The 18,010-nt window shown below is 39.5% G+C and overlaps 1 protein-coding gene across 1 annotated transcript in view; it reads right to left on the bottom strand.

Annotated features, from left to right (window-relative positions):
• HTR4 (5-hydroxytryptamine receptor 4) overlaps positions 1–18,010 on the bottom strand; it is a 162,251-nt gene that overhangs the window by 21,229 nt on the left and 123,012 nt on the right. The window contains exons 5-7 of the mRNA XM_032627113.1: positions 5,559–5,712; positions 4,596–4,637; positions 1,383–1,951 (exon numbers count right to left, since the gene is read on the bottom strand). Of these exons, the coding sequence (XP_032483004.1) occupies positions 1,383–1,951; positions 4,596–4,637; positions 5,559–5,712 (765 nt within the window). The remainder of the gene's footprint in view (positions 1–1,382; positions 1,952–4,595; positions 4,638–5,558; positions 5,713–18,010) is intronic.

Here is an 18,010-nt window from a genome sequence, read left to right as displayed (position 1 = left end):
GGCTTTAGCTACAAGGCTGCCCACACTGGTAGCAGAAAATTGAATTCATGCTCCTGAGCAGTCTCTGAAGCAAAGCATTGATATTTCATAGCAATTCCTATTTTTTTCTTCTTTTCTTACACATGCAGATGAAAAGTCCCCAGTTTTCAGCTGCCAGAACAGCTAAATATTGTCATCATCAGAGAAATTAAATGCTTGTCTCAAAGAAGGAACTGCTCTTTGGAAATTCCTGTGCATCTCAGGGCAAAGGAAAAAACTGTCGTTGACAATTCATCTTTGCTACAGGATGAATGTATTTATCACACATAGCTTTACACAGCTGAGAACAACTCTAAGCCAGGGTAGCAAGAAAATTCTCAGTTTGGAAAGAGGCATCATGCCTAGTCACTGAACTTCAAAGTTACTCCCACCTCCGTCAACCTATGTGACCTTGGGTAAACCACCTGACATTTCCACACTCCTTCATATTCCATTTCCTTCCTCATGCTGTTCTCTGTCTGGAATGCCTTCCTTGACATCTCCTCCAAGTCTCAAATTCTTATAAAATGCTGTTCTGTGACGTTTTCCCTGATTCCCTTAACCAAGTCAGCTTCTTTCCTACTCATATCCCCACTCTACATTGTCCATACTTCCAATATATTATATATCACATAACATTACTATTGCATATTTATCATTCTATTTATTTCAGTTTAGTTTATCATGTTATTTTATGGTCATCTTAGGGTATCAGGTTATATGCTACTATTCACATTAGTAGTATTATGAGCACTTACTATGTATCAGGCTCTATATGAATACATTATCCCTGTCATAAAAGCCCTATAAGATGGGTATCATTATTATTACCATTTTTTACAGTTGAAGAAAATAAAAATCAAAAGGGATTATACAAATGATTAGCAGTGGCACTGAGAGTCAAAATAAAGACTATTTTACCATGCTTTTAATCACTACCCTAAAATACTACCTATAAGTAGGAGTAGATAATATTTACTAAGTTCTTACTATGTGTCAGACTCTGTACTATGTGCTCTACATATATTAGCTAATTTGACCCTCAAAAAAGCCTGGGATGTAGAAATCGTGATTATGCTTTTCATTTTTTTTAATGAATTTAAGGTTCAGAATGGTTAAATGACTTCCCCAAATCAAAGAACTATGGAGGCTGGATTTGAATGTAGGTCATTCACCCCCAGTGCCTGAGCCCTTACCCTGAGCCCTTACTCTATTCCATTAACAGATGGTAGAATTTTTTTTTTTAACCTTTGAAAGTACTGCACAAGTTTTCAAGAAAAATCTATCTGGAAACAGAAAACTGGAAAGTTACCTCTTCTGAGTCCTGCAAATGAGCAAAATCTAACAAGCCCTGAAGCACTCACCTTAGCACATGTGTGGATCCATTAATGGTTGTGGTTGAACAGGGGACAGTCTGGCCCAGAACGGAAGGTCTTCGGTAGCGTTCATTGTCACAGCAGAGGATGATGAGGAAGGCATGTCTAAAAGACTTATTCAAGAAGGCGTAGAGAAAGGGGTTCAACCCAGAATTGATGTAGCCAAGCCAGAGGAAAGCGGTCCACACCTGCCCAGGGACAGTGTAGTCTACGAATGGATCCACAATATTGGTGACAAAGAATGGAGCCCAGCAGAGGCAGAAGCAACCCATGATGATGCACAGGGTCTTGGCTGCTTTGGTCTCTGTCCTCATGCGATGAGTGCTATGTTGGTCTGCTGGCTGGGGCCTGCCCTCTGAGGGGGCTCCTGCCCGTTGTAACATCTGGATCTGGTGGGCATGCCCCTTAGCTGTGACATAGATGCGATAATAGGCCAGCACCATGAGGAGAAACGGGATGTAGAATGCCACCACAGAGCAGGTGATGGCATAGGGCTTGTTGACCATGAAGATGCAGTACGTAGAGTTAGAGTTCTTGTTGAACTTCCTGTTTTCTATCTGAGAGTTAGAGAGAGAGAGGAAATGAGGAAGGAAGGGAGAAAGGGAAGGAAAAAGTGAACAGGAAGAAGCAGGAGGGGAATGAGAAAAATTGTAAGAAAAGGAAAAGGAAAAAAAGAAGAGAAAAGGAGGGTTTGGAAGGTAGAAGGAAGGGGAGAAGAATAGTGAAGGAAAGGGAGGGATGAATAAAAGAAAAAGGTGAAGGGAAAGGAAATAAAAAAGAAGGTTTATCAGCAAAGCTTTTCTTTTTCTTCTAATAAGCCTACAGCACATAGAACCATGATGGCAGAAAAGGAATATACTTTTGGCTGCTTTGGGTATTCTTATATCTCAGTATTTCCCATATAAAATTTAGAATCAGGTTATCAATTTCCATAAAAATCTTTTAGAATTTTGATTGGAGTTAGAATAGAATGACTGAGGAAAAATAATAGTTTTTCAATGTTAAGTCTTCCAATTCACAAACATGATAATTCTTTCCCTTTACCTAAGTCTTCTAGAATTTCAGTAATATTTTACATTTTTGTGTAAATATCTTACACATCTTTTATTAGATTAATCCTAAGTATTTCTATTTTTATTCCATTGCAAATAGTGCTACATTAAAATTCTTATTCGTAATTGTCTGCTGCTAATACACAGAACTCAGTGAAAATTTTTTATATATTGGCTATGTATCCAGGAACTTTGTTAAATTAGTAACTAATATTTCATCTTTAGATTCTTCTGAATTTTTTCCATGAATACTCATGTGATCTGCAAATAATGACAATTTCACTTCTTCCTTTCCAGTCTTAATACCATTTTCCTTGCATATTGAACTTGATAAGATCAACTGTACAATACTGAATAAAAGGGGTAATAGTGGACACCATTGTTACAGTCCTGGTTTCAGGAGAGGAGCTTTCAATATTTTACTATTAAGTATGACACTTGCTGTAAGTTTTTTGTCAATGCGCTCTATTTGAGAAAGTTCCCTTCCATTCTTAGTTTGATGAACTTATATAAACTACCAAATGTAAAATAGATAGCTAGTGGGAAGCAGCTGCATAGCACAGGGAGATCAGCTCAGTGCTTTGTGACCACCTAGAGGGGTGGGATAGGGAGGGTGGGAGGGAGACGCAAGAGGGAGGAGATATGGGGATATATGTATATGTATAGCTGATTCACTTTGGTATAAAGCAGAGACTAACACACCATTATAAAGCAATTATACTCCAATAAAGATGTTAAAAAAAAAGAATAAATAAAATTTCTGTGTATACTTACACATTCATCATCATAAAAAAAAATGATTGTATATTGAATTTTGTCAATGCATTTTTGGCAGTAATGAGATGATCATGTGGGTTTTCCCTTCTTTCTTTTATTCACAGTGAATTACACTGATTGTGTTAAATTCCTGGCATAAACCTCATTTGTATTGGATACTGTGACATACTAGATCCCTCTTAAGAATTGAGACTTTTTTTTCCACCTATAAACTCTGCCTGCTGACAGCTCTTAGTTACCAGCCTTCTCTAGAAATAGTCCTTGGCTGAAGAGAGCTGTGTAACCCAATGACTCTTCCCTTCCGGAGGTCAGCATGCATGCAGTGTGAAGATACACACGAACAGAGATATGTATCATATATATTTTGATACATAACACACTATTTCATTCATTGTGTACACATTTAGTATCTTGTCCTATAGTATTGATATATTGTAAGGTTATAGTATATCTTCCTATTGAACTGACATTTTTAATCATTACAAAATCTCTTTTTATCTAAGTATTACTTGCCTTAAGTCACAGGAATCTAACTCTATATATTTCACCTAGGAACAAAGATTCATGATTTGCTAACTCAGTATTTGCAGCAACTTTATAGACCCTAATTACCATGAATAACAAGGATCAACTGTACATGTGTTAGGAACATCTGGGTTATGCTAGTTTCTCTCTAGGCAGATTCAATGTGCAAATGAGTAAAAAGATATGAAATGCAATCATAATACCATAGAGCAAATACTAGGCACGTTAACAGTAAGCAGATGCCCCATTCAGTTACCTGAAGTAAACAGGGGATGCTTCTATCTCACTCTCACAAATGAACAAAATTCCCTAGGTTATTCTCCTTGAAAGTTCTACGTCAGAAGGTAAGAGTGCTGTACCCTTGTTACAAGTTTTAATGCACAGAAGATTATGCTTCCAAAGGCTTCTCCATTAGGGATTAAGTTTAGCACAAACATAAGAACACAGACTCTGGAGTCCAGTAAGTCTGGGCTTAGATATCGTCACCACCACTCCCTACCAATGTGACTTAACCTCTCTGACCCTCAGTTTCCTGAGGACAATGACAGGATTTACATATACCATTACTGTGAGGCCTGAGCGAGATAATAATGATTAAATTAACATGGGGCTAGGCACACAGTAAGTGTTCAACATTTGTTGGCCATTATAATTATTATTCTACTGGTTATTGGAAATTTGAATCTCATTTCCCCCAAGAATGATAAAAATGAAAGTTTGAAAGAAGAGGGACAGGATTTAAGAAAATATCCATACAGTCTCCCTTGTATGGATCCCCTTTCACTTCTCCACTCCTCTGTGCCCAGCATTTCTTTCAGAAGCCCAAGGAACTCTCGTTCTGACATACCACATGCAAATCCTGGCCCAGCCTTGGTTTGGATATCCTTTCCTGGACAAAGAATAAGGCAAGATTAGGGGCTAGGAATGGGATGGAGAGAGGAAGGGGCAGCTCCTACTCTGACTGGTCCTCTTGGGCCAGAGCTCACTCTCAATCTCTCCTCCCCATTCCCCTCCCTACACGGTCCTGGGATCCATTTTAAAGTGATTGCCTGACAACTTCCTTAGGGAATATACCTGCTAATGGATCCAGACCATAGCTTTCGATCTTCATTACAAGTTTGATGTTAAAAACATAGTATGTCAGAGCTGGAAACTCTTCATGAGCGTCTAGACAGGGCTTGGCAGATGCCTGGGACCTGTGCCACGTGTTGTTCTCCTGCACCACTGGAAGACACTGTTCCCACTGAGGACCCATGAATTTTCTCATCACAGACTTTCAGGAAGTGGGTCAGGGACGGAGCTGAGCTCAGGGTCCAGTTCTCTCGACTTCTGGCCCAAACATTCTCCAGAAGCCCCCACCTCCTTGACAGGTTTTCCGTGGGTCACTGTAAGCCTCATAGGATCTCAGCATGAAATGAGATGAAGGCCTCTTGGGGCACATCACTTCCCTCAGGCTCTGGAGTATGTCTGCTAAGCTTTGAACACCTGTTTTGCTATTCAATATCTGTGTGACACTGGGCATGTTACTTCACTTTTTTGACCCTGAGTTTTCTCATCTGTGAAATGGGGGAAAAGTATTGTAATTTTCCCAAAGGGATGCTGTCAGGATTACATGTACGTTGTGTACTTTCTGGCATGCAGTAAGCTTTTGAAAATGTTAGCCTGCTTTTTTTGTTTGTTATTGTTGTTATTCAGACCGCTATCAGGATCTTTCTTAGAATATCCACCTAACCTGACATTGTTTATTTAGAATCCCAAGCAAACAAAGTTAGTCAGACAGTAAACCAGTGGGGTCTGCATGAGTACTTACCAAATCAATTATGCCAACGTTATTCCAGCCTTGCATTATAGGGAGAAAAGAGATAAACAAGGGGATGACCCAGCAGCCTCCCAGCATTAATGCGATGTGCAGAGGGGTCATCTTGTTCCTATAGACCAAAGGCTGGCAGCAGATGGCATAATACCTGGAGAGGGGATGGGGGGGTGCCAAGGGAAAGGATGGATGAGAGGGAGAAGGAGGGAGCATAATTGATGAGAGAGAAGAGGGGAGAAGGATGGAGGAGAAGGGCAATAAGCAGAGGAGATATTGGGAAAGAGGAAAATTAGAGGGGGAGGTAGAGAAAAAAAATAAGGAAGGAAGAGAAAATAATGGGGTGAGTGGGTAGTAGAGGAAGGGAAGGAGAAGGAGAGAGAAGTGGGAAAAGAACAGAGGAAAGAAAAAAGTAATGGTACAATAAAATGTTATATTGGTCAAAGAGTTTCTACTATTATAAACTTTAGATCATGCATATGAGAACCAGGCATTGGTCCCATATCCCTCTTCCTCTCCCAATATCTGAGAAGCTCAACATATACCTGAGGGTCTGCTCAGTCTCAGGCACAGATCCAACACTACCCTCATGCCTGGGCATTTTAAGAGCTTCTGTCCAGCTCTCTGGGCCTCAGTGTCTAGACGTATGCAGTCCTCTTTGATAACAACTTGAGGTGACCCAGGGTTGGCCCTATATCTGAGCTCTAAGAACAGTATCTCAAACTTGTCTCCATCCTCTTGATCACCTACCTATACTGAGGTGATGCTCTAAGTCAGTGTTCTTTAAATTGTGGTCCAAAGATTCTGCCCTTCTCCCCTGCATCAGACTCACCTCAGGAGACCTACTTAAAATGCAGATTCCAAGGGTCTCCTGAATTAGAGCCTGTTAGGGAGGAATCTGGAGTTTGCATTTGACAAGTGGAAGTCATTACTGCTGTTTGCTAGGTATGTCCAGTTCCCCCTTTTGGGCACATGCACTTCCTGACCTCCTTGTGGTTAAGTGGGGCCGAGTGACTTGGCCTATGAGTCATGAACAGAATTGACATGTGTTACTTCTGGGCTGAACCATTTAACTGTTTCTCTGATGCCAAGAATGTCAAGTTCCAAATATTTCCTGCTCCATCATTTCCTACCTACTGGTAAAGACCATCTCATCCCCATTTATCAGGGTCTGATCTTCTCATGGGACTCTCTGCTCACGCTTTCCTGAGCCCAGATTCTGCCTACAGTACTAACTTTCTTCTTATCTCCAGAGAGAGGTGCAGCTTGCCAAACTCAATGATCTGGTCTTTAACTCCCAGACTGCTCCTTGTATGTTGTTCCAGTCATGGAGATCACTACTTCCATGCCCAGGAAGTTCACTGAACTGGCAACAGGCAAAATACCATGGTAGTTCTATCAGCCATTTGTCTTTGGAAGAGTCAAAGAAAAAATGCAAAGAGACAGCCTGGGGGCTAAGTCTGTTCTTTAAGATTTTTCACCATTTAATGATGAGCCACCCCCTTATATCCCTCATTTTATGCAGCTCACTTTGTTAATTTTTACAACCTCTTCCTTTCTTTTCTTAATTCAAAGCATAACTAATAGAACAATGGCTATATTCTTTGAAAAGGTGCTAGTAGGATGAGTTGGGAGAGGGGGTGCAATGAGAAGGAGAGCCTAGTGTTAAAGCATGAGAAGAGCGTGCCTCAGGCGCTGCAAGGGGATTATACCCTTCCCTACAGGGCATCAAAGAGTAGCTAACCACATTGTACCAGGGAGCTCCCTGTGGCCAGCAAGACAGTGGGGTATCCTGATCTGGACCAGAGTATAGAACAACAGACCAAACAATGGGAGAGGGAATTACTCAGGAACTAACTTTCTCTACCTGTAAAACTGACATGGTAGCCAAATCTAACTAAAGCTAACTCCGTAACGGAAAGAACCATGATTAGCTGGAATTCTCTCCACACTCATCACTTATTTAAGAAAGGCAAATTATATCACAGTGGCAAGTTTTCCTTGAATGGTTGTATTAACAATCATCAGAGGTTTACTGACATAGAGCTGATGAATTTGGAGTACATAAAAATATACTTTTTTCTTCAAATTTTGCTCCCTTCCTTATTTCCTGCTAGAGGGCCTAGATTAGATATTGGTTTTGTACATTTACCATTTTTCCTCCTTTTTCTTGGTAATAGCATCCCAAATCCTTTGGGAATTCTCTTCTCTGTTGCTGTCATGTAGCTGGGGAAAAAAATGATGGGACTGACTTTTCCAGCCGGCGGGTGACCCAATCAGACATTTTCCTGGGACGCTGAATGTCATGCAGAGTGATGCAAAAATGGCAAAGTCAGAGAAGATTCCTCTATTCCCACAGCAGCTTCCTGGTGGGGCTGAGAGTAGCTCCTGCTCCTTGGATCTCTGGGCAGTCATGCTCTTGCCCCTTTGGGTCCTCATTCTTTAGCTCTTCCTTCAATTAAATAAGTCACCTCATATTTTCCCACAAAATTCCCTCTTTGCTTAAGTTGATCTTATGTGTGCAAGTGTGTCCCCATCTCCCAAAAGATATGTTGAAATCCAAACCCTCAGTGCCTTGGAATACGGCCTTATTTGGAAATAGGATCTTTAGAGAGGTAATAAAATTAAAATGAGGCCATTAGGGTGGGCCTTAATCCAACATGACTGAAATCCTTTCAAAAAGGGAAAGTTAGACACAGACAGATATGCTCAGTGAGAAGATGGCATTGTGAAGACAGAGGATCGAAATGATGCTTCTACAAGCCAAAGAACACCAAAGATTGCCAGCAAAACAACTGAAGCTAGAAGAGACAAGGAAGAATCTTTTCCCTACATGTTCAGAGGGAGCAGGGCCCTGCTAACACCTTGATTTCAGACTTCTAGCCTCTAGAACTGTAAGACAATAAATATCCTGTTGTTCCAGACCACCCAGTTTATGGTACTTTGTTATGATAGCCCTAGCAAAAGCTAACAAAGTTGGCTAAAGGCAGCCTCTGTTACTTGCAACCAAAGTACCTTGCCTCAATAAAAATGGTTTTGAATGCCAGATATGTCCTTCATAGATGCCTTGTTCTAAGTAAGAATACCTTTGTTTTTATTCAATATACCTCCAGATCATAGCTCAAATTATAGCATCCCTTCATCTACCAACCCAAAGAAGGCAATCAAGGGATAAGTGAAAAATATTGGGTTGGCCAAAAAGTTAGTTTGGGTTTTTCCATAACATCTTACAGAAAAACCCAAAGGAACTTTTTGGCTAACCAATAGATATCCCCCCTACCTTTGCTGTATAATTTATAATTTTTGAGGTTTGGAACAGATGTCAAGATATTGGGTAAAGTTAAGACTTTAGGAATTTGGGTTGGATCTCCATTGTCATATAAATCTAAAAATTCAAAAAGACAAAGCCAAATTAAACACCTTGCAGGACAAAAGGTATATTTGAGGAAGCAAGATGTTCTTCTGACCTCCATAAGTAGATATGGATGTTTAGAGGATTACGTTGGGAAGACAATAGAATTTACAGAAGAACATGTAAATTATATTCAAAGTGTTTGAATACATGGCTATATTGGTGCTCATAACATTTTTATGAAAGCCTTTCTTTCTAAGTCTAACTTGGCAGGGTGACTGTCTGATTCCCATGGCATGATGAATATCCTGTCAACAATAAGAAATCCCCAAGTTCTGCTGTCCAAATGTTCTATGCTTTAATTTGCATTACCCTAGGCTATTAAGAGCTGCTGCTACACAGAAATAAATAATGGTGACGGGTTTCCTTTTGAAATTCAACTTCAAGGGGAATCCTGTGGATGTAGTACACATGCTACCAATCCCTTATGCATTTACATACATAGTCAGTGCCCTGGACAATGAGTGCTTGCAATAAAGTTCCTTGGACAGCTCCTTTCCCAGGGGGCTAAGGTGGGACACAGCCATGGTTTCTTGCACAGAGAGCTGTAGAAAGTTACTCTTGCATGATGTGAGGTGGCTGGGCAAGCCTCGGGAAAATCCTTCATTTCCTACTTTAAAAATTAGCAATAAGTAAAAGGAAAAAAGGATTTCATTTTCTTCAAATTATACCGATTGAATTGTGAATAATAGTAAGGATGAATAAGAAAAATACCAAATTCTGTCTATGTATGTGTTTTACTTAAATCTTCTCCTCTACATCTTCAATCTGGTGCTATATCTTACAGTAAAAATAATATGATTTTTAAGTGGCACGGAGTAGAGAATATAAGGTTTTTATCTGGAGCTCAAATTAGAGCACTCGATTTTATGGGCTCAAGATTCTTACCAAGGCCTTGGCATCCTTGAGACAGCTGCCATAAATAAGCCACCTCATATTCTTCTAATTTCTTTCCTCATATCTTTCCAATCTTTGCTTTCTAGCTAAGGATCTGAAAAATAAACATCCTCTTGAAGGCTGCATTCAAGAGTGTAAATTAAGTATGTGAAAACAAACATCACTAAATAAAATGATTAATAAAAATTGAGTTCTAGGGCTTCCCTGGTGGTGCAGTGGTTGAGAGTTCGCCTGCCGACGCAGGGGAACATGGGTTCGTGCCCCGGTCTGGGAAGATCCCACATGCCGCGGAGCGGCTGGGCCCATGAGCCATGGCTGCTGAGCCTGCGCGTCCGGAGCTTGTGCTCTGCAACAGGAGAGGCCACAACAGTGAGAGGCCTGCGTACCGCAAAAAAAAAATAATAATAAAATTGAGTTCTAGTGTTAACTGACCCTTAAAATGCTAACTTTTGTCTACAGATCAAGGACCAGATACAAATCAGAAAACTTGATCTTTACCTATCATGGTTGCTTTTTAATATTTATATTATATTACCAGTGCTAATAACAAATATATTTGTCCTATTATGAACTGCCTCCCAAACACATGTACAACACAAATACACAGAAGTAGCTAGTTAAATTTGCAAGCTATTTGGAGTTTAGGCAAAGCACACTTGCTGAGTTAATAATAAGAGTTACTTTTCATTTACTTACCAAGAGGTCTACCTGTATTATCTCATTTGGTCCTCACAACTACTTCTGAAATAGGAACTATAAATGCACCCCTTTCACAGATGAGGAAACAGAAACACAGAAGTGCTAAGATTTGTCCAAGGTCCCACTGGTGGTAAGAACCAAGCTGGGATCTGGCCCAGGCAGCCTGACACAAGGGTCAGAAGGTTAATTTCACTACTATCAGTTCACTCTGCCACCTTCCCAAAATCCCCAAGGGATTATTCTAATTCTTTACAAGCCACTTTGGAAACATAAAAACATTGAATCTCAAAACTTGAAGGATCCTCAAAATCCTGAAATCCCCAAGTCCCCTCTAAAATGAGGTATATCCAAGCCTGCATGAATGCACTAAGGACTGGGAATTCACCAAGTCCTACAACAGTACATTCTAAACTCAAGGCTCTCCTGAAGTTAAAAAGGTCTCCTCCAAAATGGATTTTCTGTAACTTCCAGTTTTACCCTCTGTCTCAATTTAAAATTTCTATCTCTAATTCTTCTTCTGCACAGTACTCCTACAGATATCTGAAGAGAGCGTCTACAACCCTCTTAAGTTTTATTTTCTGCAGGTAAAAATATTCACAGTTGTATTCAACCAGGGTTGATTCTGCATGCCAAAGGATATTTGGTAATGTATGGAGACATATTTTGTTGCCATAACTGGAAAGGGTGATGCTACTGGCAACCAGTGGGTAAAGATCAGGGATGTTGCCAAATGTCTTACAAGGCACAAGACAGCCCCCTACAACAAAGAATCATCTGGTCTACAAGGACAGTAGTGCCACATTTGAGAAACTTCGGTTTAGAGGAGGTGATTTTCACCAACAGCAGGGGCTCTGTGTCCTCTGTATGTTACAGTGTGCCATTCCCTCTGAAGAGTGGGAGCCACAAGGAGAGCATAATACTCTGGTGTATCCTATACAGACCAGAAAAGAAAGAACGTCACCTTCTACCCTGCCTGCCATAACTTAATACAACCTGTGGGACACCCAGCAGTACGAGACACCTGCACCTTCTCAGAGCTATGATCTAGGACAGGAGGTGAGAAAAGTCTACCCCTAACTGATTTATAAGTTCCAGAGATGTTTGCCTGTTCACAATTGTATCCTCAATGTCTAGTACAATGCTAGATATAGAGTTATGCTCACAAAAGGGCTGAATAAATAGTAAACCCTGAATAACTACCAATTAAAATAAATTGCATTAAAATGTGGAACCAGGTTTTTGGGATGTGAAAGGTCATATCTAGTAGAGGGATGGGGAAAGGCTATCTCCAATAAGTGTCTTTTAAGTTGGATTTCAGAGACTGGGCAAGGACAGTGGAGGAGAAAGTATAATCCAGTTGCTATAAAGAGAATGGACAAAGACCCGGACACAGAAATTGTATATATATAAATATACATGCATGTATCCACATACCCATATAAATATAACAGAGTACAAGTTAGCTGGATGGTAGAGTGTTTATATGGAAGTAGAAGAAGTAAGCCTAGAAAACTGGCTGAAGGGCAGATTTCAGAGCAATGGTTCTCCAACATAGTGTGCTTCAGAATCACCTAGAGAGCTTGTTGAAACACCGACTGTAGGTAGATCTTGAATGGGGCCCAAGAATTTGCATTTCTGATACGTTCTCAAGTGATGTTGCTGCTGGTGGTTTGGAGATCACACTTTGAGAACTACTGTCTTAGAGGTTTTTGAGTGCTATACTCGGAGGAATCACCAAAAGTTCTTTTTAAACTGGAAAATGTCCATCACAATCAACACTGCTCTACCAAAGGAGCTGAATTACAACAAACTCAAGAGACAGAGTGGTTGGTTCACAGGCTAGGTGGATAGTATTCATCAGAAAAACCAATTCTGTCTCATCTCAGGACTAATCTATTAGGTCTGTTCTCTAGACTTCCATTGGACAATTGGCATTCTTTCTTAACTAGAAAACTTTTACACAGTGGTTAAGTAAATGTTCAAATGACAAGTGAGGTTCCAGATGGTCAGGATTAACTAAAATGTAGCAAGGATATTTACAAAGTAATATCTTATGCAAAACATTTCTAAGTATTGCTCACAAAACTCCATTAAAACCCACTTTGGTAGACCAGCCATCAGCTTCCCCAACCACAGCCATGTGTAAATGTGTGAGCAAATTGCTTTTAAATGTCTCTGGGGACACAATTTACTTTGACAACTCTTAGAAGGCAGTCATGTATTTTAAGTTCCATGCTAATCTCTTCCCCACTCTTCCTGCAACTAAGGAAAATTCTTCCTCCTCACTTCCTGCCCTCCCAAGCACATTGAAGGCAGAAAGAGCAAACAGAACAACCTGGAACCCTAGACTCTCAGAATCAGAGGAGATTTTAGCAGTCATCATACGTTTTTGCATCTGGGTACCAACTCTGTGGTCTTGGGATCAGTTACTTAACCTCTCCAAGATTCAGTTTCCTCATCTGTAAAGTGGAGATCATTATGTCCAGCTCATTGACTGGCTGTGGGAATTGATGAAATAATACGTTTAAAACTTAGGAAGTTCCTGGCACATAAAGCTTAATAAATAGCAGTTACTATTTTTATTCTCAGACCCTCTGGTCTTATATGTATACATATACTTATTTCATGCATGTTACTGTAAACAAAGTTAAATACATTTTGGAACCAGGGACCCTAAATTATTTAACAAATAAAATAGAAGCCACTGGGTTCAACATCTCTCTTAGTAGTTGATTCTAAGAAACAAAAGGTAAATGAGTTGGTCCCTAAAGGTGAATGGAAACAGTAAGACCATACTGGCTACAATCAATGGGGTTGATTAGATGTAGTATCCTCTCATAGACTTAATCCAGGCCCAGTTCTTCTAACTGAGATGGCTGAAGACAGCATCTTGGGTGATCACTGAGCCCAAATTTCCAATCAAGATCAGCTAAAGACCCCTCCCACCCCCCAGGCCTGAGTGAGCCAGAGCCCCCTGATCAGCTGCTACTTTAACCCGGTACTGTCTGGGTGGGGAACAGACACCCTCAGGTGACCTAGATGTAAAGGCAGGGCCAAATCCAAAGCTGAACCCCAGGAGCTCTGCGAACAAAGAAGAGAAAGGGATATTTCTCGCAGAAGGCTCAGGAGCAGTGGATTAAATCTCCACAATCAACCTGATGTATGCTGCATCTCTAGAATACCTGAATAGACAACAAATCATCCCAAAATAGAGTCGGTGCACTTTGGGAGCAACTGTAGACTTAGGGTTTGCTTTCTGCATCTAATTTGTTTCTGATTTTATGTTTATCTTAGTTTAGTATTTAGAGCTTATTATCATTGGTAGATTTGTTTACTGATTTGGTTGCTCTCTTCCTTTTTATATATATATATATTTTTTTTTTCCTTTTTCTCTTTTTGTGAGTGTGTATGTGTATGCTTCTTTGTGTGATTTTTCTCACTATAGCTTTGCTTTTACCACTTATCCTAGGGTTCTGTCTGTCCTTTTTTTTTTTTTTTTTAAGTATAGTTTTAGCACTTGCTATCATTGGTGGATTTGTTTATTGGCTTGGCTGCTCTCTTCTTTCTTTTTATTACTCTTTTATTTTTTTATTATTATTATTTTTTTGTGGTACGCGGGCCTCTTACTGCTGCGGCCTCCCCTGTTGCGGAACACAGGCTCTAGATGCGTAGGCCCAGCGGCCATGGCCAACGGGCCCAGCCGCTCTGTGACATGCAGGATCCTCCTGGACCGGGGCATGAACCCGTGCCCCCTACATCGGCAGGTGGACTCCCAACCACTGTGCCACCGGGAAGCCCTATTTTTTTTAGTTTTAATAATATTCTTTTATTTTAATAACATTATTTTATTTATTTATTTATTTATCTTTCGTTCTCTTTTTTTCTCCCTTTTCTTATGAGCCATGTGGCTGACAGGGCCTTGGCGCTCCGGTCAGGTGTCAGGCCTGAGCCTCTGAGGTGGGAGAGCCGAGTTCATGACATTGGTCCACCAGAGACCTCCCAGCCCCATGTAATATCAATCGGTGAGAGCTCTCCCAGAGATCTCCATCTAAATGCTAAGACCTGGCTCTACTCAACAGCCAGCAAGCTGCAGTGCTGGACACCCCATGCCAAACAACTATAAGACAGGAACAAAACCCGACCCATTTGCAGAGAGACTGCCTAAAATCATAATAAGTCCACAGACACCCCAAAACACACCACCGGATGTGGTCCTCCCCATAAGAAAGACAAGATCCAGCCTCATCCATCAGAACACAGGCACCAGTCCCTTCCACCAGGAAGCCTACACAACCCACTGAACCTACCTTACCCACTGGGGGCAGACACCAAAAACAACAGGAACTACGAACCTGCAGCCTGTGAAAAGGAGACCCCAAATGCAATAAATTAAGCAAAATGAGAAGACAGAGAAATACAGAGCAGATGAAGAAGCATGGTAAAAACCAACCAGGCCAAACAAATGAAGAGGAAACAGGAAGTCTACCTGAAAAAGAATTCAGAGTAATGATAGTAAAGATATCCAAAATCTTGAAAATAGAATGGAGAAAATACAAGAAACGTTTAACAAGGACCTAGAAGAACTAAAGAGCAAACAAACAATGATGAACAAAACAATAATTGAAATTACAAATTCTCTAGAAGGAATCAATAGCGGAATAACTGAGACAGAAGGACAGATAAGTGACCTGGAAGATAAAACAGTGGAAATAGCTACTGCAGAGAAGAATAAAGAAAAAAGAATGAAAAGAATTCAGGAAAGTCTCAGAGACCTCTGGGACAACATTAAATGCACCAACATTTGAATTATAGGGGTCCCAGAAGAAGAAGAGAAAAAGAAAGGGACTGAGAAAATATTTGAAGAAATTATATTTAAAAACTTCCCTAATATGGGGGAAAGGGAATAGTCAACCAAGTCCATGAAGTGCAGAGAGTCCCATACAGGATAAATCCAAGGAGAAACATGCCAAGACACATATTAATCAAACTATCAAAAATTAAATACAAAAAAAAAATATTAAAAGCAGCAAGGGAAAAATAACAAATAACATACAAGGGAATCCCCATAAGGTTAACAGCTGATCTTTCAGCAGAAACTCTGCAAGCCAGAAGGGAGTGGCAGGACATATTTAAAGTGATGAAAGGGAAAAGTCTACAACCAAGTTTATTCTACTCAGCAAGGGTCTCCTTCGGATTCGATGGAGAAATTAAAACCTTTACAGACAAGCAAAAGCTAAGCGAATTCAGCACCACCAAACCAGGTTTACAACAAATGGTAAATGAACTTCTCTAGGCAAGAAACACAAGGGAAGGAAAAGACCTACAATAACAAACCCAAAGCAATTAAGAAAATGTGAAAAAGAACATACATATTGATAACTACCTTAAATGTAAATGGATTAAATGCTCCAACCAAATGATATATACTGGCTGAATGGATACAAACACAAGACCCATATATATGCTGTCTACAAGAGACCCAACTCAGACCTAGGGACACATATACACTGAAAGTGAAGGGGATGGAAAAAGATATTCCATGCAAATGCAAATCAAAAGAAAGCTAGAGTAGCAATTCTCATATCACACAAAATACACTTTTTAAAATAAAGACTATTACAAGAGACAAAGAAGAACACTACAGAATGATCAAGGGATCAATCCAAGAAGAAGAAGATATAACAACTGTAAACATTTATGCACCCAACATAGGAGCACTTCAATTCATAAGGCAAATGCTAACATCCATAAAAGGGGAAATCGACAGAAACACAATCATAGTAGAGGACTTTAACACCCCACTTTAACCAATGGATAGACTATCCAAAATAAAAATAAATAAGGAAACACAAGCTTTAAATGATACATTAAACAAGATGGACATGATATTTATAGGACATTCTGTCCAAAAACAACAGAATATACTTTCTTCTCAAGTGCTCATGGAATTCTCTAGGACAGATCATATCTTGGGTCACAAATCAAGCCTTGGTAAATATAAGAAACTTGAAATCATATCAACTATCTTTTCTGACCACAACGCTATGAGACTAGATATCAATTACAGGAAAAAAATCTGTAAAAAATACAAACACGTGGAGGCTAAATAATACACTAATAAATAACCAAGAGAACACTGAAGAAATCAAAGAGGAAATCAAAAAATACCTAGAAACAAATGACAGTGAAAACCCGATGACCCAAAACTTATGGAATGCAGCAAAAGCAATTCCATTGTATTGTTTATAGCAATACGATCCTACCTCAAGAAACAAGAAACATCTCAAATAAACAACCTAACCTTACACCTAAAGCAATTAGAGAAACAAGAACAAAAAAATCCCAAAGATAGCAGAAGGAAAGAAACCATAAAGATCAGATCAGAAATAAATGTAAAAGAAATGAAGGAAATGATAGCAACAATCAATAAAACTAAAAGCTGGTTCTTTAAGATAAACAAAATTGATAAACCATTAGCCAGGCTCATCAAGAAAAAAAGGGAGAAGACTCAAATCAATTGAATTAGAAATGATAAAGGAGAAGTAAAAACAGACACTGCAGAAATACAAAGGATCATGAGAGATTATTACAAGCAACTATATACCAATAAAATGGAAAACCTGGAAGAAATGTACAAATTCTTAGAAAAGCACAACCTTCCCAGACTGAAGCAGGAAGAAATAGAAAATATAAACAGACCAATCACAAGCACTGAAATTGAAACTGTGATTAAAAATCTTCCAAGAAACAAAAGCCCAGGACCAGATCGCTTCACAGGCAAATTCTATCAAACATTTAGAGAAGAGCTCATTTAGAGAAGAGCTAAAACCATGATCAAGTGGGGTTTATTCCAGGAATGCAAGGATTCTTCAATGTATGCAAATCAATCAATGTGATAAACCATATTAACAAATTGAAGGAGAAAAACCATATGATCATCTCAATTGATGCAGAAAAGGCTTTCGACAAATTTCAACACCCATTTATGATAAAAACCCTCCAGAAAGTAGGCATAGAGGGAACTTACCTCAACATAATAAAGGCCACATATGACAACCCTACAAGCCAACATCGTTCTCAATAGTGAAAAACGGAAAGCATTTCCTCTAAGATCAGGAACAAGACAAGGTTGTCAACTCTCACCGCTATTATTCAACACAGTTTTGGAAGCTCTAGCCACGGCAATCAGAGAAGATAAAGAAATAAAAGTAATCCAAATTGGAAAAGAAGAAGTTAAGCTGTCACTGTTTGCAGATGACATGATGTTATACATAGAGAATCCGAAAGATGTTACCAGAAAATTACTAGAGCTAATCAATGAATTTGGTAAAGCAGCAGGATACAGAATTAATGCATGGAAATCTCTTGCATTCCTATACACTAATGATGAAAAATCTGAAAGAGAAATTAAGGAAACACTCCCATTTACCACTGCAACAAAAAG

Source organism: Phocoena sinus, chromosome 3, assembly GCF_008692025.1.
Source record: "Phocoena sinus isolate mPhoSin1 chromosome 3, mPhoSin1.pri, whole genome shotgun sequence".
NCBI classification, from domain to species: Eukaryota; Metazoa; Chordata; class Mammalia; order Artiodactyla; family Phocoenidae; genus Phocoena; species Phocoena sinus.
Note: the sequence above shows the minus strand (reverse complement) of the source record. Positions and strands in the feature narration are given on the sequence as shown.